The following is a 27,351-nucleotide window of genomic DNA, read 5'->3' on the forward strand; positions in this document are numbered from 1 at the left end:
CTTGAAGTCAAGGGTTCCTTCTTCCTTTCTTTGTTTTTTTTCTTTTTTTTTTTAAAGGTCTAAACTTACTAAACAGATGATACTGTGAGTCCCAGAAGGGCTGGCCTAACATGTGTGGTTTTGAAGGCTAGGAAGGAGAGGGGAGAAGTTCCTAAACTGGGAAGAGGAAAGGAATGGATTTGTTTGACCCAAACTGCTGGATGATGGTACTCGCGGAGGGAACAGACCCCAAAAGGGATGCTGGGTGATGCACCTGGGCTGGCTCAACTCAGGAGAAGGGCTCCAAGCCTTGGGAAGAAGAAGCAGAATTATTAGCCCCAAAGGGACCACAAGGAATGTGACAGTGGGCTTCTCAGAGGAAACCACAATGACCTGCTTAAGTCCCAGGACGTCAGTAAAGCCCTAGGGAAAGGGGAGGCCCAATAAAGGCTACGATGTAATGGCTCACGCCCTGGAGGCTCAGGGTTGATGTAAATGCCTCAGTTCTTGTGCACTTGGGTTTGCAGCTTGAGGTTCAGTCTGACACTTAATGTCCTACAAGCACCAGAAGGAAAAAGAGAAGTAAACGTCCCAGCCCCACTTCCTCTGGCTTCGATCCCTCTAAAAGAACACTGACAGCACTTCCATCTCCCCTCAGCACCCCCACTGACCCTCCTGCTGGGCCCTGGGCTGGACCTCAGGGTGGGCATGTGGACACTCATGCCAAGGTTGGAGAAGGCAGAGCTGAGAACCAGTGGCAGCTCCAGTTAGTTCCCTGGGCGAGATGGAGGCTTAGGGAGAGGGTCTGTGGGCGCAGTAACCCCCATCCTCTGCGACAGCCCCAGTAAAGATGAGGTGGGGGCAAAACCAGGGCTGAAGCCTGGAATGTTAGCCTGAGGGCTCTTCCCATGGAGAGGGATGAGGAAAAAGAGTGGGATGAGGGGCTGTGTCTAGCACTGAATTAACAGACTCAAGATGGAAGAGGTGTTCTCCCTCGGGGTAGCAATGTATCCTGGGTATGAAAAAGGGGCAAGGTTCCAAGGTGGACTTAGACTTACAGTCCCAGAGACTGTAAGAACCAGGAAAGAACTTAAGAGAACCAGCACTGATGAAGCCCTACTATGTGCAGACACGTCACACTCACACAGGCATCAGCCCGTTTAACTCTCACAGTGGTTCCCACACTAATGATGAAGAAACTGAGGCAGAGGGATTAACGCCCAGGGTCAGTCAGCTATGGTGCAGGATTGGAATAAGCTGGCCTGTAACAAGTCGATGACAAGGACTTTGAAAGCGAAGAACAGGACGCTATGAGTGAGAACATCGAGGGAGTCTTTCATTAGACAGAACAGTGAGGCACATCTCCCTGAGAAGGAGTGATGCTGAGACCTGACAAAACCAGGCAACTGAAGAGTAGAGAAAACGACTGCAGCGAGAGGGTACGGCACGTGCAAAGGTCCTGAGCCAGGAAAGACTCGGACATGCCCAGGGAACTGAAACATGACCAGTGTGTCTGGAACATTTTGAGAGAGGAGAAAAGGGGCTCAGAGAAGACACCAGATCATGCAGGACCTTGCAGGCCGTGGTGAGGAGTTTAGGGTTCATCCTTTGGACCAGCAGAAGTGCCCAAAGGGCAGAGGCTGACTGACCCAGAGCCTAGCACTGAGCCTGACACATGGGAGGGGCTCAGTGAAAGGTTGTGGGACATATGAATACATAGAGCCACACTAGATTTCCAAAAGGATGGAAACTGCTGGCTTTACAGAAGGAAGAGGAAGATTTCTGCCTTTGCCCATGAGAAGAACAAACAATTTCACCTAATCCAAATTCACTTTCATGGCTCTCTGCCTAAGAAGCACACGGAGCTGCTGCGACCCACAGGTGCATCACAACAGAATAACTTCAGTAATCATCATCAAATGCCTCTATTTAGAAAAGCTCAGAAGATTGTATTAGTACACTCCAATGTTTATGAAATGCCACTGTGCCATAATAAGGGTCTGAGAAAATTAAGATTAGGAGCAAGGGTTGCTCCTTCCAAGAGCGAAAGTGGCATGGTGGGAAAAGCAGCGATGTCACGTGGCTGCCGGGAACCTTGGTTTTCTGATCTGTAAAATGGAAGGATGGTAGCAAAGATTTAAAATGTGCTCTAATAAAGGGCCCAAAGGCATTTAATAACATTTATCAGACATTTCTTCATTAAAGAAACACTTGATAAAGACTATTTGCCCATTCATCCATGCATCCATCCAACAAAATGGTATCTCGTACATACTGTGTGTGACGCACAGAACGAAGCAGTAAAGATAGTCCAGGAACAAGACTGTCGTGGTCCTTGTTCCCACAGACCTTCTCATCTGGCGATACAGTGTACACTGAACAAGTAACATCAGTGATGCGTGTTCCTGAGGAAAAGAGCAGGGTGCCATGGGGGACATTTACAGAGAGAGCAGACCCAGACTGGAGGATCTGGGGAGCACCGGCCTAAGGAAGAGATGCAAGTGCTGAGATACGAAGGGGAAGTACAAGAGAACGGGGTGGAGGTGAAAGTTCTACGGAGAGTGCCAGTCTCGCGTGAGTTCCTGAGGCAGGAAAGGGTCTGGAGCATTCTGGCAACTGAGACAAGCCAGTGTGAAGTGAACACGGGGGGAACTGGGATGTGGGGGGCTGGACCCCTCGGAGGCTACAGCAGGGCACTGGTCTCCTCTCTCAGAGCCAGAGGAAAGCCTCCAAAAGATTCTAGGCAGAAGCTGGGAGAGAGAACGATAATGATAATGAGAGGGAGAGATAATGTCAACGGGCCTACGTTCTAGAACAATCTCTGGCTTCTGTGCAGAGTGGGTAAAAGTCAGAAGAGGAAGCCGAGAAGTCTGCGTGAAAGGCTTCCAGTGACCCAGGCGAGAGGAGACGGCGCGTGGCACCGGGGCAGCGGCGGCAGAGATAGAGAGGCGTGAGCAGACCTGCGATGGGCTCAGGAGGTAAAGGGGCAGGACGGAGTGATTGACAAGGAGAGGGGAGAGGGGAGAGGTCAGAGAGAAGCGTGACCCCTGGGTTTCTGAATCAGCACGAGTGAGGAAGTGGCCTTTTGAGACAAGGAGCATTAGAGCTTGAGTAGATGGAGATGAATCAGGACTTCAGTTTGGGAGATGTTGAGTTTGGAGAGTCTGCATGACCCCACAGGGCATCCAGTGGGCTAAAGATGAGCCGAAAGAGCCTATGTGTGCGTGCAAATACACACACACCACGCACACACACACGCCACGCACACACATGCACTAGAAGATCTGAAGTTATTTGGCCAACATCAAAGCTGGCCACACAGAGAACAGCAGATGCGGTAGGTAGCCTTCAGCAGAGGTGCACTGCACGCCTGGGGTTTCCAATGGAAAAAGTGATTCTATCACGTAAACCAAGACATTTTTGAAAGTAAAGTCAGCATTTTAAAAAAACTACGATGGGACAACAGGCATAGAGGTTGTCCCATGGTCACCTTACTAATGGGCACGTGTAGCTGTTGATGACTCTGCGCACTCACGTCAAGCAAGATCCCACCAGATCTGAAAAGCTCAATTTCGTACCATGTCGCAGCTTTACGGTACCTGGGGCTGTGTCTATACTCGGGAGAAACGTACACAAACAACGGATGCCCTTAATAGGAACTAGATAGAGCCATCCAGTAGCCTCCTGCTTTGGGGCCAAACTCAGAGTCAATAAGGTCACACGGGCCACACCCTCACCTAGACATTTCTGAGCATCTCTCTCCAGCTTAATGACATTCTGGCAAAGCTGTGTCTCAGAGCAGCTGGGAGGACAAGGCATCCGGGCAGTGGGCTGTGTACACGAGTTCCTAAGAGATGTCTGACGGCAACTGAAGTCATGGGGAGAGTTGAGGCCATCCGTGGTGTGATGGTTAATTTTGTGTGTCAACTTGACTGGGCTAAGGGATGCCCAAATAGCTGGTATTTATACCTGGCATTATTTCTGGGTGTGTCTATGAGGGTGTTTCCAGACTTGATTAGCGTTTGAACTGGAGAATTGAATAAAGCAAACAGTACTCCCCAATGTGGGTGGGCGTCATCCAATCCTCTGAAAGGCCAAACAGAACAGAAAGGCACCTCCTCCAGGTGTATCTCCCCTAGAATACATTGGCTGTGACTCTCATAGGCCTACATCACGCAGGTATTCATCAGGAATGTATATTAGGCCTTCAGTCCCACTGGTGAAGGATAAACTTGGCATTCAGAATGTCGGGACAAAAACTTTATGAGTAATATTTGGACTGTAGCGGTTCCCTTACATATATACAAGCTATGTCTGTGTGGCCCAGAAGGAAAACAGTGACCTCAAATTCTTGAGAAGCTTTCTTCCCCCCAAATCCCACTACTATCAGCCTCCCAGACAAAACTCAGTGATGCCCCACTGGTAGCTAAACCTTAGAATCTCAAAGCTAAAAGAAATCCTAAAATGTCCTGAATCCAGATGACATATGACTTCGTCCATATGCTTAAGAATTCACCCAGCCTTGGTCTGCATACCTCTGGGGATGGGGAACTTATTACCAACAAAGTTATCTACTGCCCTCCCCAACAGCTTGATCCAGAAGAAAGTTCTTCCCCATGAGTCATCATAAAAGCTACCACCCCCAACAGAGCCTGAAACACAGTTGGTCACGTACCTGTAGGCACCGCTGGGTCCAACATTGGTTTCTCCCACGTGTTAATCTGCTCCCAGGTAAACCCATTGGTCCCCAGGGCCACGCTGTAACCACAGTTGCTGTAGTGGTCATCAAAGGAACAGCCACCTGCAGACAAAAGAGACGTGAGTAAATATACCCTTGTGTCTGGGGCTTGGTTCGTTACCCCCGTCTCATCAGCTCTTCATTTACAGCTTTGAATTTTAAACTCTGGAGGAGATTTTTTTTCAGGCAAGCAAATTGGATTTTTATATTTGCTTTGGCGCTCTCAAGAAAGACATTGGCATCTGCAGGCCCCCTATTTAAAAAAGTTAATAAGGCTAGTTACATTGATTTCAATCTTCCTTCCTGAGAAAGTAAACAGCAATGTCTCATTCTCAGCAGGAAAAATGAATGCCAGGGCATGCCTCTGTAATTGCTTCCTCCAACATGGAGAGATGCTGCAAGGCTGCAGAGCAAGCACTAGCTTCAGAGTCTTGAAAAGCCAGACACGAATCTCAGCTTTGCAAAGCTGGGTCAGCTTGGACCAGATGCTCCGCCATCTGTGTCTCAGTTTCCTCACCTGGAATATGGAGGGAAAGATCCACTTGACAGAAATATCAGGAGGATTAAATGGAAAAACATACAAAAACTGGCACAGAATAAATTCTCAACACCCACCTCCTTCCCTATAAAAGAAGTTTTCGTGGAGTAAAAATCAAATGTATAGAGAATTAGACAATCATGCACCTGGGAGATAATACAGTCAAGGCTGACAGTATTTAGAGCTTCTCCCTAAAAGTCCAAGCCGTCCATCACCCACCACTTTGCAATGAGTTGTGTAAGCTGGATTTTGCTGAGCATATGCTATGGGCTCTAAGTCCCCTCCAGGTGACATTAAGGGAGATGTGTGGCATGGAATTGGGGCTCCAACTAGGAAATGCTGGTCTCTCCAGAGAAGCAGGAGGTGACTATATGCTGGAAGGGGAAGGGGAAGAGGAAGAGGAGAACTAATCAGGGCTTTAAAGTTCAGGAGCGTCTCCATGAGCACAGAGCAAGAGGCAGAGTACTCCAGGGTGAGCTGGCATGCACAGAGGAACAGAGAAAGCACCAGGACCGAGTTTCACACGCGGGTCCATAGTCCCACTGCCCTTTCTTGTCTCCTTACTGCTCAGACCTCATCACATCACAATCTCCCTCCCCTAAACAACCATTGGTTCCCCTATCACACATCCAAACCACATGCATGGTTCTGCTCCACGTACAGAAACCATCCCTTGCTAGCCCCTTCCTGGGTCTGCAGCCTCATGTAATATCGCACCATTGTCTCCATTAGCAACAAAGGACAAAATCCCTTCTCTACCCCAGACCTGGGATTTCCTCTGCTTAGTGCTGGTGGAAGGCCTGTTGACAGATCTGATACACACTGCTAAAGTAAACCTATGATGGCAAAGCTCTCTCCACTTCCTTTCTTGCAGAGTATGGAAACCCAGAAGAGTTGGGCTGGGCAAAGGAGAGCTGGACCAGTTTTGGTAGTGCAAGGTTTGGGGCTTGAGTTGAGAGAATTAAATAGCTTTGCACTAAAAAGCAACAGGAATTTGCAGTATAGACACCTAAAGAGAGAGGGAAGGAGAGGGAGAGAGAGAGATCCAAGAAACACATTGTAAAGCAGACACCTACAGAAGGTGAAAGCCAATGAGAAATCTCCTGTGATGCGAAATGGCTGATGAACTGGTAGAAACTAAAATTTCTGTTTACTTTCATTGATTCGTTCTTTCATTCACAATTATTTAATTGAGCTCTTAGGGTAGATCCAGGAGAGTACAAGGTGCTATGTATACAGTGGTTTACAAAAGAGGCATGCTATCACTAGCATGAGTGAGGCAGACAGACAGTAAACAGGCAAACTAGTAAGTAACTGCATTTCTGTATGTGCTATGAAGAATGAGGTTGGGGTGACTGAGAGGACCCCTAGGCTGATGTGGTCCAGGAAGCCTTTCTGTCCATGAATTGGAGACAGTTCCCTGTCCTATGATGTAACGTCCCTCCACTACATCCAACTCCACACTGAGAGCTGGCGACATACAACAGTCCTGTGTCACTGGTGCTTCGGGAAACAAAGGGAAGAAGGGCAATGCCCAGTGTGGATGGACAAGGGTCAACAGACAAGAATGGAAGTCCCAAGTGTCAGAGGCAAGAGACAAGAGGAAAGGTCAGGGGAAGAAAGCAGAGGAGACTTCATCCCAGATAGAGTGGACAAGGGAGACCTCTGAAAGGCAAGGACAGAGGCAATCAACCAGCTTCCACTAGACAGTAAGCTTCAGAATGGCTGGGAATGGCACTGGCACAGAGGATGGGCTTAAGAAATATCCATTGATTGAATGAACCCATAAATGTGAATGGGATGCCAGACAGAGACCAAACTACGTTCCAGTAGCAGTGAGTCCACAGCGGTCCCCAAGCTCCACCTGCTCTTTCCATTCTCATACTTACTTATCACTTCTAATACCTAGAAAGCTTCTTCCCCATATTGCCTGCCTGAAAATTCCAAACTATATCCTCCCCCAAATCACTTCCTCTATAGACCTTCTCTGACCAGAACAGCACAGTGAATGCCACAGAGACGAAAACACAACACACTCCATTTAAAATTTAGAAAATAGTAGCAGCAGCAACAGTTCCAATTGCTCAGAGGGCCACCCTCCCATCCTTACACCACCGCTGCCTCACTGGAGCCTGTCTCCCAGCCTGTGGAAGATAAACCAACCACGTCAAAGCCACTGACAACATCCAGATCCCGATGTGCTGGAATTAGCAAGCGAGGGGAGCCTGCAGCATCTCAAGTGTTCACGGGCAGAACTGACAAATCATCCTAAACTGAGATGGCATCCAGGGCTACAGAAAGAAAGCATGGCCAAGATGACGCTAGGTGCATGGCGAACTGTTGAGGTCTTCTCTCTTGGGCACACAAGAACTCTGTATTTTCAGGCCACCTTGCATCTGGGGAAAACCATGTGGTAAACCTTGGAAATGTGCAATAAAGTGATACTCACCATGTGCAAGACTAGCCCCCCCAAAATAATCTCTTACTAGCAATCCTTCTCACCCCACTGTGAAGACCTTCAAAGGTGTACTTGAAGGCAATGCCATCAAAGGAAGAAAGATGTCTAGATCCCTGAGACATTCATTGGAGGTGTGTCACCCAGACAGTCGCCTGACCGGTAATACTATCATTGAACATAACAGGAGCAAAATGCCGACTTTTCTAGTCTTAATATGCCACTGACATCTTAGGGCTTAGTTATTACCATAGCAGAGCCTTGCACATCCTGACTAATATAAGAAGCGTGCTCTCTTGAGCATTTGCTCCATGTCAGGCAATAAACTAGGCACTGATTACGGACACTGTCACCTTTGCTTTCACTTAATCCTCGCAACTTTGTGAAGTAGATTTTTATCCCTACTTAAGTATAAGGTAATTGATGCATTAAAGGGTTAAACGACCTGCTCAGGTAACACAGAAGGAAAGTGTCAGAGGCAAGTGTAAATCTATGGTGACCTAACCACAGAACCCATGCTCTTTCTAATAGACCAGAGAAAGAATGTATTCCCCAGAAACCAAGGACCAAGCCTTTCACTTACAAGGTGATGAGAGGGGGTTAGGAAGATAAAGTGCTTCCAAGGTGGTTGTGTCTTTCCCATTTGAATTCATTACCCTGCTTATTATCCTAGAAACATTTAATGACGTTTTTTGTTTTTTGTTTTTTACAGGTCTGTGCAGGGGCACAGGATTGACAGATATGATTCTTACCCTCACAAGGTTTGCAGAGGACAGGGAAAGATAACCGCACAAACATACACTTGAGGGTGTGATGCAAAACACACTTTTACAGAGATATGTCGAAGCTCAAAGGAAAAATTATTAATAAATTTTACTTAATGGTCTAATTAATCCAATTCTCAGCTGTGTTCTAGACAAGATTTAGGAGGGCTCAGTTATACCTCTGGGCATCCCAGCTTACATATCCCAAGCAAGGTCATATCAATCATTTGCCCCTAGTCTCCTGGATCAGGTCAGTCGTCCACCCCTCACCTCCCTTCCTCCACCCAATGGCAGATGGCCTGCTCAGCTGCCCCCGAGCTGAGTGCTGGCAGGTCCTGGCCCTCTACAGGGTAGGGACCCTTCTCCTCTTCACAGCCACCCCCGGGCACCTCGCTGCCTCCACCTGCGAAGCTCTGGTGACCACTTCAACTTGCAGCCACTGAGCCAATGTCTTTCCAACAGTCTGTTCTTTGATACTGGGGTCCCACAGCAGCAGGCCTGTGGCCCCAGTGACCTGGTTCTTATTTTCAGACCACAGTCCTCTGTTTCCCTTGAAGAGGGGCTGGCTTAAAGTAGAGCCGAAAGCAGCCTTACATTCTATTTTGAGCCACTATTTCCTTGGGACAGCCAGGCCCACGTGTCAGTTCCATTCCACGCTGCCAGAATTTGTCATCTATTGTGTGGACCTCAGTGTCTCTCAATAGAGAAGAGTTTCTAGGAACAGGCCCCTGTCCTGCACTTTATCACACATGTATGTCCAAACTCCAGGGGTACACATGGTTCATGACTTTTCTGTGCAGCTCCTGGGCTCCCAGCAAAGCAGGATGCATGGCCAGGTGATCGTCTGAAGTATCCCTGTGCTTTGTATAGATCAAGAACATAGACCCAAAAAAAAAAAAAAAAAAACCATAGACCATGGGGTAACTGGTTACCAGTCTACCCTCTATCAACTCGAGTCCAGCCACAGTGGATGGACAAACACAGAAGAAGGAAGTACAGCATGATGGCAAAAGGCAAATTGAGGACAGGAGAAGAAAGACAAGCAGGACAGAAGGAGAGAGTTACAAGTCCACCCTGCAATTTCCCAAATGTCCACCTGCTAAAAGGGAGTTACCTGTTTGACTCTGAGCTTCCGGAGGCCAAGAGAAAAAGGACAATCTGTTCAGATACTGGACACTCTGCGTTCATACAATAAAAGCCAAATGGCTCAGGTAAATTACAACCATTCCAGGTGCTTAGATCACACGAGAACGTCTCCAAAGGGGTACTGGTAACAGAAATCCCATAGCCCATAATGAACAATATCTAAGACAGCATGCACACATGGGGCGCGTGGCCAATTTCATGAGACTATTTCTCATAAGCATTCTCCATATAAATTGATAGCATCACCCAAACATACAATTTAGGAAAAGCAACTCACTGGAGCCCAATATGATACAGTCTAGACATGCTCCCTGTCGATCTGACTTGACCCAGAGATAAGTTTTGAAAGCTATTCAGGAGAGAAAATATACTTGATAAATAATTTTTTAGCAAGCCTCCCTGAATTTTCTTCCTCTCAGCCAACAGACTGACAAACAGAGTGGTTATGAGCTCAAGATTATACACTCTGGCAATGATCTACACTGCCAGAGGGTGCAGCCCCTCTAGCTCACCTTCCTTCCTCCTTTCTGGGCCTTCATTTTCTGGGGTGCAAGATGGATCACGAAGGAACCTTCCAGTGGTCAAGGTTAAGGATTCCAGAGGCTCAGAAAGGCCTGGGAACTCTCAGGAGCCCCAGAGAGGCAGCGCCATGCCACCAGCCCAAGGACGAGCTACTGAGAGCCACCAAAGGGAGGAGAAGGAAGGAGAGACTGGCTTCCCGTGTACCCACGGCATGAAATACTCAAACGCACGATCCTGAGTCTCCTTGCGGCTCCTCTTGCTCTTTCAAAAATTATGTTTCTCGGGCTTCCCTGGTGGCGCAGTGGTTGAGAGTCCGCCTGCCGATGCAGGGGACACGGGTTCATGCCCCGGTCCGGGAAGATCCCACATGCCGCGGAGCGGCTGGGCCTGTGAGCCATGGCCGCTGAGCCTGTGCTCCGCAACGGGAGAGGCCACAACAGTGAGAGGCCTGCGTACCGCAAAAAAAAAAAAAAAAAAAAAAGTTATGTTTCTCTCTCTCTCGGTGGAATCCCTTGGCACATAGCACCTGCTATAAAAGGGTCCAGACCATCTCTGCAGGTGTTCGTGGCAGGCTACTTGGGGAAGACTTATCACTGGAGAGATCCTCCAAAGACACTCGTTTGGATGCTCGCCTCATTCTGTTTTAAACTGGTCCCATTCAACTGATACCAACTCCATCACTATCATTTTGGAAGAAAACAAAAATCTCCTAAAACGACCCCCACCCCCAGAATTGGGCTCAGCCTCCAAAGCACATGTCCTGGTTTGGAGAAGACCCCAATAATTGAGGGAGGACAGAGCAGTGCAGCCACAGGCCGAGGGAGGACCCAGCGCTATCTCTCTACACAGGGACAGAGAAGCTATTTTCCTGGACAGGTTGAGGTCAAAAGGTAGCAAAGGCCCCAGATGCTCTGATGTGAGTCAAGCATATAAAGTCAACAGAGAAATGGAAAACGGTAGCAAGGAAATTGGATTTTGAAAATCCATTTGGGTTTGGTAATGTATAGCATATCAGCATCTGTAAGGGAAGTAAAAATAGTGCAGGATACATACTTTAAGATACATTAAAGCATAAATAAAGTTTATAGTGCCAATCAGAATTTTTTTAAACATGAGCTCCTCTTTTGAAAACGAGAGCGGAATAGAATTCAATAAAAATATAAATGTGTCTGCTCCTGCATTTCTCAGATATGATCCTGTGTATTCTTGAACGGAATTGAGTTCGGAAGAGAAACGAACGGTTTTCTGGGCTTCTGCTCTTTCCCAGGCACTGTACTTGAGCTATGTAAGTATATATTTATATATGTATGTCTATGAATGGAGGTTAAGTCTAACTACCCCCACTCCCTAAGACAGGGGTCAAGCGACATTTTCTGTAGAGGGCCAGATATTAAAGACGTTCACCTTGCAGGTGTACTGGTTTTCTCTCGCTACCCAACAAGTTACCACAAACTCAGAACAACACCCATTTATTATCTCCTGGTTTCCGCAAGTAAGAGGTACAGACAAGGCTGCACCTTACCAGGGCCTCACAAGGCTGAGGTCAAAGTATCAGGGGACCTGCTTTACTTTCTGGAGCCCAGGTCATCTTTTGCGTGGTGTTTCGCAGAATTCAGTTCCTTGTAATTATAGGATCAAGGTCCCTCCTCTCTGGCTGGCCATCATCTAGGAACCACTCTCAGCCCCTAGAAACTACCCACAGTTCCTGCCATAAACCCTCTCATGTGTCACATCTCTTTCTGGGCAAGACTCCATCCTTTTTAAGGGCTCATCTGATTCAGTCAGGCCCACCCAACCAAGATCTTCTCCTTTTTGGTTAACTAAAGTCAACCAACTTGGGAACTTTATTGCATCTGTGAAATTCCTTCACCTTGGTCACTAACATAACCTAATCATAACAGTGAAATCTATCCAATTCAGAGTCCCTCCCAAAGGATGGGGATTATACAAGACATGAATACCGGGGGCCAGTAATCTTGGGGGCCAATTTGGAATTCTGCCCACCACAGACGGCCACTGGGTCTCTGTCACTATGACTCAGCAATGCCATTGGAGCAGAAGCAGCTAGAAGCCACAAAGAAAGATGGGCAGAGTTATGTTCTAATAACACTTGATTTACTGACACTGCACTTTGAATTTCCTATGATTTTTCACGTCACAAAACAGTATTCTTCGTTTGAGTTGTCTAAACCTTTAAAAATGTAAACACCAATCCTCCTTTGTGGGTAGAGTACAAACTCAGTGAAGGTCCAGAACTGGCCGGCAGGCTGTAGTTTGTGAACCTTTGCTTTGATGCCATAAAAATTTCCAATTTTAACATGGTCACAGAGAAGTACCGTGTTTCACCATTTGAGTGTTTGATGTCATGTGCTTTTGATACCTCCTTCCCATTTCTCAGTTGTAGAATGTCTCTTCCTTCCTCCCAGAAGTGCAAGGGGGGACATGTTATCCACTGCCTTCCAAAGCTACACTCCGGGCCTGTAGCTACACTGCCGGCTTCTTTTGAGAGAAGCACAAAAGGTAGCTGGATTTAAATAAACACTTCACGGACATCACAGCATGTGTTCTCCATGGGTGAGGAGTAATGCTCCAACTTCACAGACGAGGAAACCAAGGCCAGAGCAGGTGACATTCTCAACACCACCCAGTCAACCGGAGGCAGAGCTAAGACTCAAATCAAGGACTCCTTTCTTAGCCAGAAAGTCTGACAACCAGGGCAGACCTCAGCTACTACATTCACGGGAGACCCAGTGCAAAACCAAAATGCAAAGCCTTTTGCTTAAAAACTATTAAGAATTTCAACGTGCCCATAGCAGAACATTAAACTAAGCATGGGGTCCTTCCAAGTGCCAGGCCCTGGGTGACTACACAAGCCATACACCCATGAAGCCAGCCCTACTCTGTGGACACACACATTCTAATGATAAAGCTCGCCGGCCTCCACGTCATCAAGATGCTGCCCTTGTTCCAACAAAGACTTTGAAGGCAGGGCAGTATCTAAGTGGCTTATTAATCGCGGGCAGGCTATCGTGGGTAGGCGAGTCTTGCCCCCGGAATGAATGTAAACCAGCCTGGCATAAATTGAATTCCTTTTGGGAATATCTAATTGAATTTGCAGAAGTCTATGCCAAGGGGGGTGTTTAAAAAAGTGCACAAATATGATAAGAAGGCCTTCACACCATGATATCTAATTCAGTGAGCAAAAATAAAGGCAGGGCACGTTCCAATTAGCGTGTGATTTATTTGTTTTAACAAATCCAATTAGTAGCATGTTTTATAAAGTCATCTAATGTCAAACACTCATGGACTCAACCGATAGAAACAATACTCCTAATAGGAAAAAGAATGTTTTAAAGCTCTTTGAACAGTGAATTTATTATAAATAAGATGATGTCTCTCTGATGGCTCAGGCATTCCCCAAGGACCAGGGAAACAGGGTCTGATCTGTTCATTTGGTTCTTTCTCCCAGAGACTCTGGGAGGCAACTCAGGTTAATTTGGCCCATTATAATAAACCCAGGAAAACAACAAAGGTGGAAGCAAGCAAAGGGACTTCAACGGAGAATAATGACCTTGCTGCTGGGTGTCTTCTAGACCAGAGATGTGTTGTGACTTCCAAGGCAGCACAGTGGAGCAGGAAAAGACAAGGCTAACAGAAACAGTGACCTTCTAGAACCTGTTCCAACACCCTCACACCCGCTCCAGACTCCAGTGTTTTCTCTCTTTGAGAGAACTAAAGAGTTCAAGGAAATTAGCGTCCCTCGGGCGTGCCCGCCTTGCGTGGTGGATGATGGTTTCTGACCAGTGAAACTGAGCATCCGTAGGGTTTAAAGGTATGGACTCTGGAGCCAGCATCCCAGCTTTTTTTTTTTTTTTTTAAACTGTGTGACCTTGACCAGGTTATTTAACCTCTATGTGCTTCAATTCCTCATCTGTAAAACGAGGATAACCATAGTGCCCATCCCTTGGGGGTTGTGATGAGGATTCGGTAAATGTAAAGACTTGGAACGGTGCCTGGCACATAGTAGGTTCTAAGTAAGTATTTGTTAAATTAATATTTAATCCCAATGTATGCATTAGAGATGGGAAAGATAGCTATGTTGTCTGTGTCCACGTTGCATAATCTCAAAACAAATAGAATATTTTAAAGAAACTATCTGAGCTGGTCCATCACATCCTGTATGAATCAGCAGTGCCCATGGTGATAAGCTATTGATATGCACTGTCACTCCCAGCTTCATTCGCCACTTACTGCTGTGTGACCTCAGGCAACTCACCTAACCTCGCAGGTCAGAGATTCTTCCCAGGTAACAAAGGAATAAATTAAACTCTCTCAAAGGGCACTTCGATTTCTGACACCCTGGGAGATGGCGACTGTGCATCCACGTATCACCCAGCTACATTTGCTGGGATGCTGGTGGGATACAGGAGGGCCAGGTGTCCCCTGGAAATAAAAGCCTCTGTTCAGACCAGCTTCCCTGCGGTGTCTGCCGCGGGCCGCAGTCTGGTGCATCTTAATGTCCTACAAGAAGAGAGCACAGTGGAATGTGGCAGGCAGATTTCCATCTCCTCATATGTGCCAGCCCTCCCAGGCTCCCGGAGACAGCAGGGAAGAGGGCCGTCTGCTCTGCCGCAGGCAACATCTCAGCACATACTGTTCGGCATTGTGACCAGGAGGAAAGAACGAAGGAGGCGCGCATGTGTGGGGTCAGCACTCAGCTTCACCCTGCCAAGAGGATGGGGGTGGGTGAGGGACAGTGGTCACCTCCAGTTAAAGTGAAGATGGCTCAATTTGGAGACCAGCTGGAGAGTCCACCAGCCTGAACGGCGGCCCCACCCAACCCAGCAAGTCTGTTTCTGTTTCCCCCAAACAACCTGGGAGCAGATTCAGGGATTCCGCTGCTCTCCCACGTTTCAAGAGGGAAGGGGTCACCTGGCCCAGCTCCTAAATTTACAGGTGGGCAGACAGGCATCAAAAGGACAAGGCTGCAAAGAGAGGTGTGCAGAGCTGTGATGGAAGCCAGCTCCCCTGGCCCCGGGCCAGAGCTCTGCCCACTCAGAAGCCGGAATAGCATCTTTCATCTTTTCTCACACCGTGGTGATGTCTTTTTTTCATTTTTATTTTTGAGGGAGCAGTGAAAGAAAGAGATGGCCAAGGGTCATCACCCATTTCAGGGAAACTTTAGATCGGCTGGGAAAGGTGAGTAAAGGTTTCCTCTACACAGAAGAAAGGGCTGACACTGCTTTCTGGCAGGAGTCGTGTCATCTTCTGAAGACCTTGGAAGCCCAAGTCAGCCGGATGGACTCAAGAGTCTTTGCACTGCTGTTCCCCCTGCCTGGAACACTCTCACCCTAGCGCTTCACATGGCTGGCCCTGGGCATCTCCCACATCAAACGCCACCTTCTCAGAGAAGCCTCTCTGAACATTCCACGGGAATCAACTTCCTCTCTTCCCCAATTCTTCTCTAACATACACCGTCTTGCTTCTGTTCGATGGTGTTATTCATACCCCCTGAGTAACTCTGCAATTATTCATTTACTCATTTGTTTATTTTCTGTCTTCCCACCACCCGTTTAAGTCCACTGGAGCAGGAAGCAGACGTCCACGTTCTTTGCCACTGAATCCTCAGGACATATCAAAGAGCCTGGCACTTTGACGCTTGAGAGCTTAAGGGAAACTCAATACATGCCTCAGAATGAATGAATGAATGGAGTGTGACGAAGTGTCAGGAATGCAAGACAGCAACAGAGGTTGGCGCCCAGCTTGGTTCTGGCACTTTCTTTATGACCTCTGGCGGGTCAGAGAAAATCTCGAGCCTCCACTTCTTCATCTGTGAAGTGGGAACAATAATTACAGTTGCTGGTGCTGATTGAGTGCTTACTGTATACTGTACAAAGTGATTAAATTTGCGATGAAATATTCTCATTTAATCCTCAAGGAGCCTCATGATATTGGTACTATTACTACCCATGCTTTATGCATGATGACACTAAGAACCAGCTACATAACCTGCCCCAAATCTCACAGCTAGGAAGTGGCTGGATTGGGGTTTGAACCAAGGCAGTCCTATTCCAAACACCACAGTCTTAGTCACTAGGTCATAACCCTAAGTGACCACTACCATTGCTACCTCTACAGGAATATCTGGCTTGCTAAACACCTCTTCTTCTGAAACTGACTTATTATTTTTTCAATAAATTTATTTTATTTATTTATTTTTGGCTGTGTTGGGTCTTCACTGCTGCGCGCGGGCTTTTTCTAGTTGCAGAGAGCGGGGGCTGCTCTCTGTGGCGGTGCACGGGCTTCTCATTGTGGTGGCTTCTCTTGTTGCGGAGCACAGGCTCTAGGAGTGCGGGCTTCAGTAGTTGTGGCTCTCGGGCTCTAGAGCGTAGGCTCAGTAGTTGTGGTGCACAGACTTAGTTGCTCCGCAGCCTGTGGGATCTTCCGGGACCAGAGCTCGAACCCATGTCCCCTGCATTGGCAGGCAGATTCTTAACCTCTGCACCACCAGGGAAGCCCCTGCTTTATTTTTAACATATAAGTTTTTCAAAGGAAAAAAGAAAGAGAAGCAGCCACACATCCTGAGCCCTGGTGCAGCAAGACCAACAAGGTCAGGCTCCTGGGTCTCCACTCACTGTCCTGAAGGTTCAAGGTCATGAGGAGTCACATGGTCCACACATGGCTCTCTCTGGGTCTCTGGTGCTCCCTTTGACCTCACTGTAAACCTCAGCTCCATTAGTGACATGCCCTAGAGAACCTCAGGAGAGACGACAGCCAAGTGCTCCTACCTGGCCCAGCAAGGAGTGGACTCTTGTAATAATCACATCAAGAATCCCTGGGAGAGAACATCTTCAGGTCATTCAAAGCTTTCCCAAGTTTCACCTTGGGAAAAATCAGCCTTCTGTGCCTACTCTGTATAACTTTAAATAATTAAGTGGCAGGTTCTTTACAAGCACTACCTTATTTCTCTTACAGCAGCCCTGTGAGTTGCTCTTTGGGATTCAATGTACAATTTTGCAAAGTTAGAATCTGGGGCTCAGAAAGGTTAAGTAACTTCCTCAAGGGTACACAGCTTGTAAAGGGCAGAGTCAGGAATCAAATTACTTTCAATCTGACCCCAAAGCACAAGCCTTCTCAACGCTATGATAATGTCTCCTGCATGAAAAACCAGTAAACTCCTCCAGTTTGGCGATTCTCATGCCTCCTTATTATCTCTCTGAATTAACAGCCCATGCTTGAATGACATTCAATAATCCTAGATCGGGTAACTGCTGTGCGCCAGACATTATTCTAGGCACCAGAGACAGAGTAGGGATTAAGAGCTGTGTGTCCCTATTTCACAGAGCTCATGTTCTAGTGGGAGCCAAACAAGGAAAACATGGAGAGAAATAAAGCAGGTAAGGTACCCACCTTGGCTTGTCACATACAATCATACTTTGAACACGATAGGCATTCAATAAACATATCCATGAGGTGGATATAGAAAGTGATCCCTGCTATGCCTTGCCGGCAACAGGCCAGCCATTCATAATAATAATAAATAATAATAAATTAAATGGCAACATAATACCATTTAATCCTAACAGTCATTTTATGATCCAGGAATTACTCATTCTCATTTTAAAGATGAAGAAACTGAGATTCTAATGAGATAAGAACCCAATCCAAGTTCCCTACATTGGTGGATTCTCTCTTTCCTTTCCCCAAAGGCCAGCATTTCCCTGCTACACAATGCCATGCCTACAAAAGCTTCAGAAACATTTAGGACTGGTTGACGATATTGGTTTATGTACTCAGTTTTTATATGTATATTAACATTTAATTACATAAAGTAAAAATTAGGTTTGCACACAGTCAATTAAACTCGATAATAGCATCCAGCGTTATATAAATCACCCAACTGATCATTGTGTAGATAAAGTATTTACTGAGGTCTGAATATTATCCTAAGTATAGTTGCTGTGAGCTCTCTCAAAACAGTTAAGCTTTGGCAAATCTGCCTGTGGTGGCCAGCTGGGCTCCATCTACCAGGGCCGTTAAATGTGCATTAAATGTGGAATGAAAGATTCCATTAAGGACAGAGCTAAAGGAGCCTCAATGAGTCTAAAGTTCACCCACGATTGGGTCAGTCCACTAAGAGTGTGTTCAGAGGTCTTAGGGATGCTGACGGTGCCTTAGGTAACTGCAGTTTCAGCTGCGCTAGCGTGTCAGCCTGTTAAATCATTAAACTTGTGCACTCTTTTTCTCCAATGTTGATACTTCGGTTGCCTGGAGAGGTAAACCTCACTAAGACAGAGGCACCCACAGATAGGAAGCAGGCACTCTGCTAGTAATTAAGGAAGTGGCCTTTGATGAACCTTTCAAAACAAGACAGCATGGTTCATCTCTGTTTGTTCTTTAGTTCTTCTAGGTCCTTGTTAAACATTTCTTGTGAAAAAAAAAAAAAGTGCATGGTAACAGGCGAGCCACTAGTGGGTCTTTATGCTGCTACTATCTGAATCTTAAGTCTAATGAAGATTTGTGATTAATAATAAACATTTTGTTGTCCTCCTCAAGAAACAAAAACAAACAAAAAAAGATAGCAGGGCTGTCACTAAGGTTCCTAAGCACAAAAAACACAGCCAGTATCTCAAAGCTGCCCCGTCTCCACCTCTCTAACACCGAGGAGTTCATGTCCAGGACACATAAGCATGTTTCTCATCTTTGGAACAAGCACTCAGCCACTTCTAGCTCTATGCACATTTTTTTAAAACTGAAAAGTCCCAACGCACAGGATCCTATGCGTGCAGCCCCTGCCAGCATGACTCCACCTCGGGCTAAACTCTCGGAACAGAAATGAGCTTCTAACAAAGCCACTACTTGCTAAACCACGTCATAGCTCAGGTCCTGACGGGTCAAGAGCAGCAGGTGGTCTTGAAGATGGAGGATTTGCCTGGAAGAAAGGAGTCTGCATTACAGGTTTGCCTCTGACACCAGCTGGTTGCATGAACTTGGCCGAGTCACATTCCCTTTGAAATGCAACCTGGCAGGAAGCTCCTAACAGCCTCTCTTAGAACCTCAACACCATGCCTAAGAGAACACTGGAAAAGGTGAAAACTTCCAAAAGAACTGAAAACAATAAAACTATCATTAGCGTCCGGAAGAAACAGAAATGGATTTAAACATTCAAGCAGCAGACCACTCATGACACCCTTGTTATAATCTGGAAGAAGAAAAGTTAAATCTCATCTGCCTGGAATTCACTAGGCAGACCATGTGTTCCTTCCACACCGTTAACCCCCAAGTTCAGAAATGCATAGTTCTTAACAACTAGGAAACCACAGTCACTGGCCCTCTAATGAAGAAGACTTGCTCCAAGCACTTGGAGTCTCTCTTCCTTACCGTCTCCTTCCTGCATTCAGAAAATAAAATCTTCCATGTCCTGGCTACTGTAAATAGTGCTGCAATGAACACTGGGGTGCATGTGTCTTTTTGAATTATGGTTTTCTCAGGGTATACGCCCAGTAGTGGGTTTGCTGGGTCATGTGGTAGTTCTAATTTTTAGTTTTTTTCAGGAACCTCCATACTGTTCTCCACAGTGGCTGTATCAATTCACATTCCCCCCAACAGTGCAAGAGGGTTCCCTTGATTCACTTCATTGGTACAGCAGAAATTAACACAACATTGTAAAGCAATTATACTCCAATAGAAAATAAAAGAAAATCTTTAGGAAAAATAATAAAAATGATTATGATTACAAAAAAGGAATACAGAGGAAAACGCAAAATAAATCATCATGAAAACTTAAGAGAAGATCGCTAAAGATGATTTACTACAGGAACCTGATGAATGCTGTAAAAAAACATTCAGCATCTTCATAGGATGCAAAGAGACCCAGGGCTTTGTGAAACAAGAAGAGAAAAAAGCTACAAAGGGAAACTAACGTAAGACGCAAAGACAATGGGATTGGGTGACCTGTGGGTTAATAAAGAATTTCAGGAAAAGTTAAAATGCAAAAAGCAGAATCAAAACCAACATTAGCGAGAGAGATGGTGGCATAAGAGTAAATTTCTCAAACCCTCCGACCTCAACACTGACTGAAAGGAAGAAAAAATTCCACACAAAAGTAGCAAAGAAACCATAAATGTTGAAGCTTACAGTGTTGTATTTTTTCTCATGGACTTAGAAGATGCAAGACAATTGGGGCCCACCCAAAACGCCAGCAATCTATTCACCACGCAACTCATTCTTGAGAGAACTGCACAGTCTGATGGATGGAATTCCGGGAAATCCAGTGGTATTTGCCAGATGGGATGCCAGGGGCTGTGAGAGGGAGAAGCTGTGGAAGAGAGAAAGGATGCCCAATTTGGATGCCTTTTGCCCCTCTTGCATCAACAGCATTTTAAGACCTCATTAGACTGTTTCTGGCTTCTTCCCTCTAACCCATTCTCCCTGGGGCCCTGGGGCCTACTCTCATCAGGGAGAGCCCACAGACTGAAAGGCTAAGAGCTGGGGGTAGAAGGAAAGGGGTGAGAAATGGCAAAACGGTTTTTCAGACGAGGACCAAGAGCAAGCACCAAACTAACAGAAGTCATGAGGATCATACACCTGTCCCCCACGGCTGACACCCTGAAGCCAGGGGAAAGGGCACCTGGCTCGGGTACCACCGGCAAGTGCATGAACACTTCCCCGAGGGGCAACTACCTATAAGCCTGCAAAGAACTGACGGCAGAGAGCCCTTCCATGTTTCCCAGGGCTCTGGCCATAGCAGCTGCAACTCCACTAATGCAGAGAGAAGCAAAACCACATCCCGACCACACCCCAGTGGGAGGACGGCACAGCACATGGGTGATGAGCAGCTTGGAGCCCAGGCTATGACCACGTGACCTTGGACAAGCCACTTAACCTCTCTGAGTTTCAACTTCCTCATGTGTAAGAAGATAACAACATTACCCTCCACCCCAGGAGCAGGTCTGAGTGTTGTGAGCCTGAAGCTTAGACAATTTGAGGAGGGGACGTTCTTTAGGGAAAAGACTACAAACTGAGAAAAGGGACTATTTATTTGAAAGGAGAAAAGAAGCCACAACAAATAATAAACTTCTAACAGCCTACAGGAACCACAAACATTGTGCAGTCCAGAAAAATAACATTTCTATTAATTATCCTCCTGACAACATATTCCCTTACCTTCCTGGCTACATTCCCTCTTCCTGACAATAATTTTACAGTATCATTTTTTATAGAGAGAGTAGAAACTTCAAAATCCCCTCTAGCAGGTTGATTGAAATTTGTTTATTATTATTAATAATTGCTTAAAGTTTCCTTCAAGTCCACCAGTTATTATTTCTATAGCGTAAACTTTAGGATTGTAGTCAAATTGGGGGAAATCACTATCAAATTTCGTTCATGTATATTCTGTAATACTTCAGGGTATTACAAGTGTGCTTGTGGACTGGGTAATCAGAAATAATCTTTGATTTGGTGGTATCATCTGTGTTCCTGTCAGTCAGTTCCACACCAGGGCAGTTAGTAATGGTTTAACTATACACATGAAAAATATATATGAAACATATACGTATACGCATATATATACTATATTGCATATGTGTATATGTACTATATAATACACATATACATATAGTACATATATGTATAGATATATTTACATGTATATTATATATACTATATACACTATATATTTGAAATACATATGTATCTGTATGTGTGTGTGTACATATATATATATATATATATGTTTATATCTCCCATTAACTCAAACTAAATTTCAACTTCCACTTACCTAGGGCCCTAAAATGCCCCTGACTACTCCAAAAGCCCCACATCCAACTCCTCACCTCCCAAAGAAAAGTATGATAAAGGAACAGCTGGACAGGAATCCCACAGCAGTCCTAACCAACCGTGGTTAAAATTACCTTTCTTTTGATAACTGTATAAAATATATGACTATCTGAACGTGTTTCCAGGGCCTCTCCCAGGACCTTGGAGGAGTAACGCGACAGTGAGAGAACCACAGCAGATTCACAGGTGGAAGGCCCTGAAACATCCTCCCGGGAGGCATAAAAGAAGCGTGACACGGTGTTTGGCTCCAGAAGTGATCAATATCTCTCTGTGCAGCCGTGCCACATTTCTGCTGGAGGCACCTGAGACCTGTCCAGACTTGATGAACCTCTCCCTGCAAAGCTGCACATCTCACCCTTCTAACTTAGCATCAGACCTCAGGCAGGAGATGGGGTGGGCCCTGGGGGGCAAGATCTGTAACAGCCACCAACATTGAGTTACTTTCACGCACACGGTTCAGATTTTATCTTGGTGAGAAAAACATTCAACACCTGTGCTAGCAAACATCGCTATTGCTATGGGCCACAGCTCCAGCAAAATACTGTAATTCATATTTTTGCCCGGTTTGCTAAAACATGCTGAGACCAATCGGTATTTTAGACTCTTGTTAATTTTCCCACTCCCTGCCTCTTCTCCCTTGCAGCTCCCTCCGCGCCTCAGTCACACCTTTGAACCTTTAAGCGGATATCGTAAAGCTCATTACCTTATCCCCTTCAATCCCTGCAGGTTGCTCGGATGACGATATTTTTCATGAGAAGCACATCACAAGACACATCCCCAGACCACAGTCCCCAGGGATCACCTAGGAACCCTGCTGCACACTTGGGGGTCTGAAACTGTTTTGATTCCCATTCACCAGAATTACCCTGATCTCCTATAAGCTTTTATACAGATTTCTCTCAGCGGCTTCCCAATGGCCCTGGGAGGCTCCTCAAGGCAAGCCTTAAGAAATAGAGCTATGGCCCTATGGTTGGCAACACGTGTACACCAGGAATTTGTTGGGAAGCAGCAATGCATTCGATGGTAGAATCAATGGCAATTTTCATATTCTCCTTTATCATTCCCTGGTTATTTTAGAAATAATAAAGGTTATTAAGGTAGGGAAAACTGTGGTCTTACTGAAAACTTAGGAGAAATGATGTTGATGGTGGGTGGGCTTAAAGGAAATTCATTCCATTTGCTCCCCAGGGAGCCTACAGTCTGTACACTGCTCGGAGCCCCGATGCGACCTCCCTTCACTCGGCGGGGCCTTCGTATCCACAAGAGCATCATTAAGAAGCCGCCACACAAAATAAGGATGAAATTGAAGTGGAAGGGACTACAGAACACAAAATCTTCTTTGAAATTACTCACAAAAGCACATATTCTTAAATCATGGTCCCCCCTCCAAAAAAACCCATATTTATCTTATGTACTTTGTGAATCTTGGTGGGTACACACAGACACACACACCCCACCCTCCTAGATTTCTTAGGGGAATTAAAAGAGACAATAAACATGCAGAACCTAGAAAAATTCTGGTACATTTTAAGAGCTAAATATATATTAGCTGTTACTGTTCTTATTAGGAATGCCTATAAAATTCATTCATAATTTAACAATCCACATTTTAACAAGTTATAACTGTTGATAGATATTAACTAGCAACTATGCTGGCTACCCTGTCACAAATATTCAAAATTCCCACTAGCACCAACGCATTTCACAATACGGCACCTTTTGGTTTAATTAACATCTGAGAGGTGTGTACACTACATAGGGGAACCCTACATCTATTTATACATGAATCTATATATATGCATGTATATGTCAGGTTTATTAGTTTTATTCTAACTGCAAAACTAATACATTTTTAAGGCAAATCACGTAGAAAAATTAAGAATACAATCGCGTCTAAACTTCTCTCTTGAAGAGTCACTGGTATTTATTTGTGATCTATGGATTTTGAGTTTTTTCCCATCGATATATAAATTTTATTTTCTAAAAAAAAAAAATAGAACCAGCGTGAACATAAGCTTTGCAAACTTTTTTTTTTTTAACATCTTTATTGGGGTATAATTGCTTTACAATGGTGTGTTAGTTTCTGCTTTATAACAAATTAAGTCAGTTATACATATACATATATCCCCATATCTCTTCCCTCTTGCATCTCCCTCCCTCCCACCCTCCCTATCCCACCCCTCTAGGTGGTCACAAAGCACCGAGCTGGTCTCCCTGTGCTATGTGGCTGCTTCCCACTAGCTATCTGTTTTACGTTTGGTAGTGTATATATGTCCATGCCACTCTCTCACTTTGTCCCAGCTTACCCTTCCCGCTCCCCATATCCTCAAGTCCATTCTCTAGTAGGTCTGCATCTTTATTCCCATCTTGCCCCAAGTGTCTTCCTGACCACATTTTTTTTCTTTTATCTTTTTTTTTTAGATTCCATATATATGTGTTAGCATACGGTATTTGTTTTTCTCTTTCTGACTTGCTTCACTCTGTATGACAAACTCTAGGTCCATTCACCTCACTACAAATAACTCAATTTCATTTCCTTTTATGGCTGAGTAATATTCCATTGTATATATGTGCCACATCTTCTTTATCCATTCATCTGTTGATGGACACTTAGGTTTGCAACCTGCTTTTAAAGTGCATTACCATATCAGGGCTATATTTCACTAAACATTCTCCTAAAACCTAATTTTAACGGTTGCCATCCTATACACCTATAATTCACTACACCAAATTTTCTGATTTTCGTTGTTTTCATAATTTGCTATTTATAAAGTAAAGAGATAACCCTTAAGACACGTCCACATTAACTTCCTTAGGATAATTTTCTGAAAGTTGAATTTCCAGAATCAAAGGACACACACAATTTTATACACACAGGCAAAGAGCCTTCCAAAACAGCTGCTCCAAGAAACACTGCTCTCTGCAGTGTGTGAGACTGCTCACTTCCTTTTCATCCCACCAGTACTCAGTATCATTGTTTTTCATCTTTGTCAATTTAATTAGTGAAATGCAGAGGCCCACTGTTTTCATTTCCAGTTGTTTGAATACTACAGAAAGTTGAATGTTTTTCATGAGTTCAACTGGCCATTGGCATTTCTTCATTGGCAAGCTGCCTGTTCATGCCCTTCACTCATTTTATGATTGGGCTGTGTATCCATCCTAACTTCAAATGCTCTTCATAGGTTAAAAACATTAACCCATTTTCTATAGTTTTAGTAATAAACAGTCCTCTCATTTCTTTTCACCTCTGAATTATTTTTGCCAGATGACCACTGTTGAGTATAAAGGAAAATCTGTAAATGACTTCCCCCTCTGGCAGAACTGCCTACATAGAATATCTGCTATATCTGGTGTTTGATACTGCAGAAGAATAAATATTCAACTGCATTGGTGATTCTCTCATCAAATTCTAAATATATTTAAATCTTTAATTCACCTAGAAATAATTTTAATGTATGATATGGCCTATGAATCTAACTTTATTTCGCTTTTTAAAATACTTCTCATTATTTTTCTAGCACCACTGAGTAATCCACCTACTCCTTGATAACTTATTACGTATTACATGCTTACATACACATGGGTCTATTTCAGAGCTTTCTATCTGTTCCATTGATCTGTGCGTCTAAAGATATCACTACCAACATGCTGTAATTATTGTGGATCTGAATATGGCATAATTAGTGGTAATGTTAGGGATCCGTTCAGGAAAACAGACTGCCTGTGTGTAACTCACTATCCTATCTCTTACCAGCTAGATGGCTTTGGGAAAGTTTGCTAACGTCTCTGTGTCTTAGTTTCTTCATCGACATAACATCAATAATAATCATCTCTTCTTCGCAGAATTACTGAGGAAATTAAAATGAGTTTATGGATATAAAGTGCTCAGAACAACGCCAGACACACAGTGAGCACCTAATAAAGGTTCTCCATGGTATCTGTTCCCTACGGCCATGATAACAAAGTATCACACACTGGGTGGCTTAAATTGGGTGGCTTAAACAACAGAAATGTAACGTCTCACAGTTCTGGAGGCTGGAAGTCAGAAATCAATGTGTTCCTCTTATCTCCCTCACCTATTTCTGGCATCCCCATACGACCCTTCCCTCTGACAACTACCTGTTTGTTCTCTGTATTCATGAGTTAATTGCTGTTTTGTTTGTTTACTTGTTTTGTTTTTTTGATTCCCCACAGAAATAAAATATTTGCCTTTCTCTGACTTATTTCACTAAGCATAAGGTCCATCCATGTTGTCACAAAGGCAAGATTTCATTCTTTTTTTATAGCAGAGTAACAGATACACATATATATATCTATATATAGATATACATACATATATCTATATCTATATATATATCTCACATCTTTTTAAATCTGTTCATCTGTCAGTGGGCACGTAGATTGCTTCCATATCTTGGCTACTGTAAATAATGCTGCTATGAACACTAGGGTACATACATCTTTTTGAATTAGTGTTTTTGTTTTATTTGGATAAATATCCTAAAGTGGAATTGCTGGGTCATATGGTAGCTCTATTTTTAATTTTTTGAGGAACCACAAATAAATGATAATAAATGAGTCATGGGAATGAAATGTACAGAGTGGGGAATATGGTCAATAAGAATTTAATATTTTTGGATGGTGACAGACGGTAAATAGACTTACTGTGAAATATCACTATGTTGTGTACCAGGAACTAACCTAGTGTTGAAGGTCAATTATACTTTGAAAAACAAACAAACTCATAGAAAAAGAGACCAGATTTATGGTTACAAGAGGCAGGGGGTGGTGGGAGGGGGAATTGGATGAAGGTGGTCAAAAAAGTACAAACTGCCAGTTATAAGATAAATAAATACTAGGATGTTATGTACAACATGATAAATATAATGAATACTGTTGGATGTTATATATGAAAGCTGTTAAGAGAGTAAATCCTAAGAGTTCTCATCACAAGGGGAAATGCATATTTTTTCTTTTTCTTTTATTTTGTATCTGAGATGATACATGTTCACTAAACTTACTGTGATAATTCCTTCATGATGATTATAAGTCAAATCATTATGCTATACACCTTACATTTATACAGTGCTGTGTGTCTATATCTCAATAAGACTAGAAGAAAATAAAACAAAATCCTGGGGACTTCCCTGGTGGCGCAGTGGTTAAGAATCCACCTGCCAATGCAGGTGACATGGGTTTGAGCCCTGGTCTGCGAGGATCCCACATGCCGCGGAGAAACTAAGCCCATGCGCCACAACTACTGAGCCTGCGCTCTAGAGCCCGTGAGCCACAACTACTGAGCCTGCATGACACAACTACTGAAGCCCATGCACCTAGAGCCCGTGCTCTGCAATAAGAGAAGCCACCACAG

At 44.7% G+C, this 27,351-nt stretch overlaps 1 protein-coding gene across 2 annotated transcripts in view; it reads right to left on the reverse strand.

Moving 5' to 3' along the window:
* The window catches only part of PTPRT (protein tyrosine phosphatase receptor type T), a 1,098,787-nt gene that overhangs the window by 786,165 nt on the left and 285,271 nt on the right, over window positions 1-27,351 (reverse strand). For both annotated transcript variants that reach the window (XM_033841064.2, XM_033841065.2), the window contains exon 2: window positions 4,655-4,780. In XM_033841064.2, the coding sequence (XP_033696955.1) occupies window positions 4,655-4,780 (126 nt within the window). The remainder of the gene's footprint in view (window positions 1-4,654; window positions 4,781-27,351) is intronic.

Source organism: Tursiops truncatus, chromosome 15, assembly GCF_011762595.2.
Source record: "Tursiops truncatus isolate mTurTru1 chromosome 15, mTurTru1.mat.Y, whole genome shotgun sequence".
In the NCBI taxonomy this organism is placed as follows: Eukaryota; Metazoa; Chordata; class Mammalia; order Artiodactyla; family Delphinidae; genus Tursiops; species Tursiops truncatus.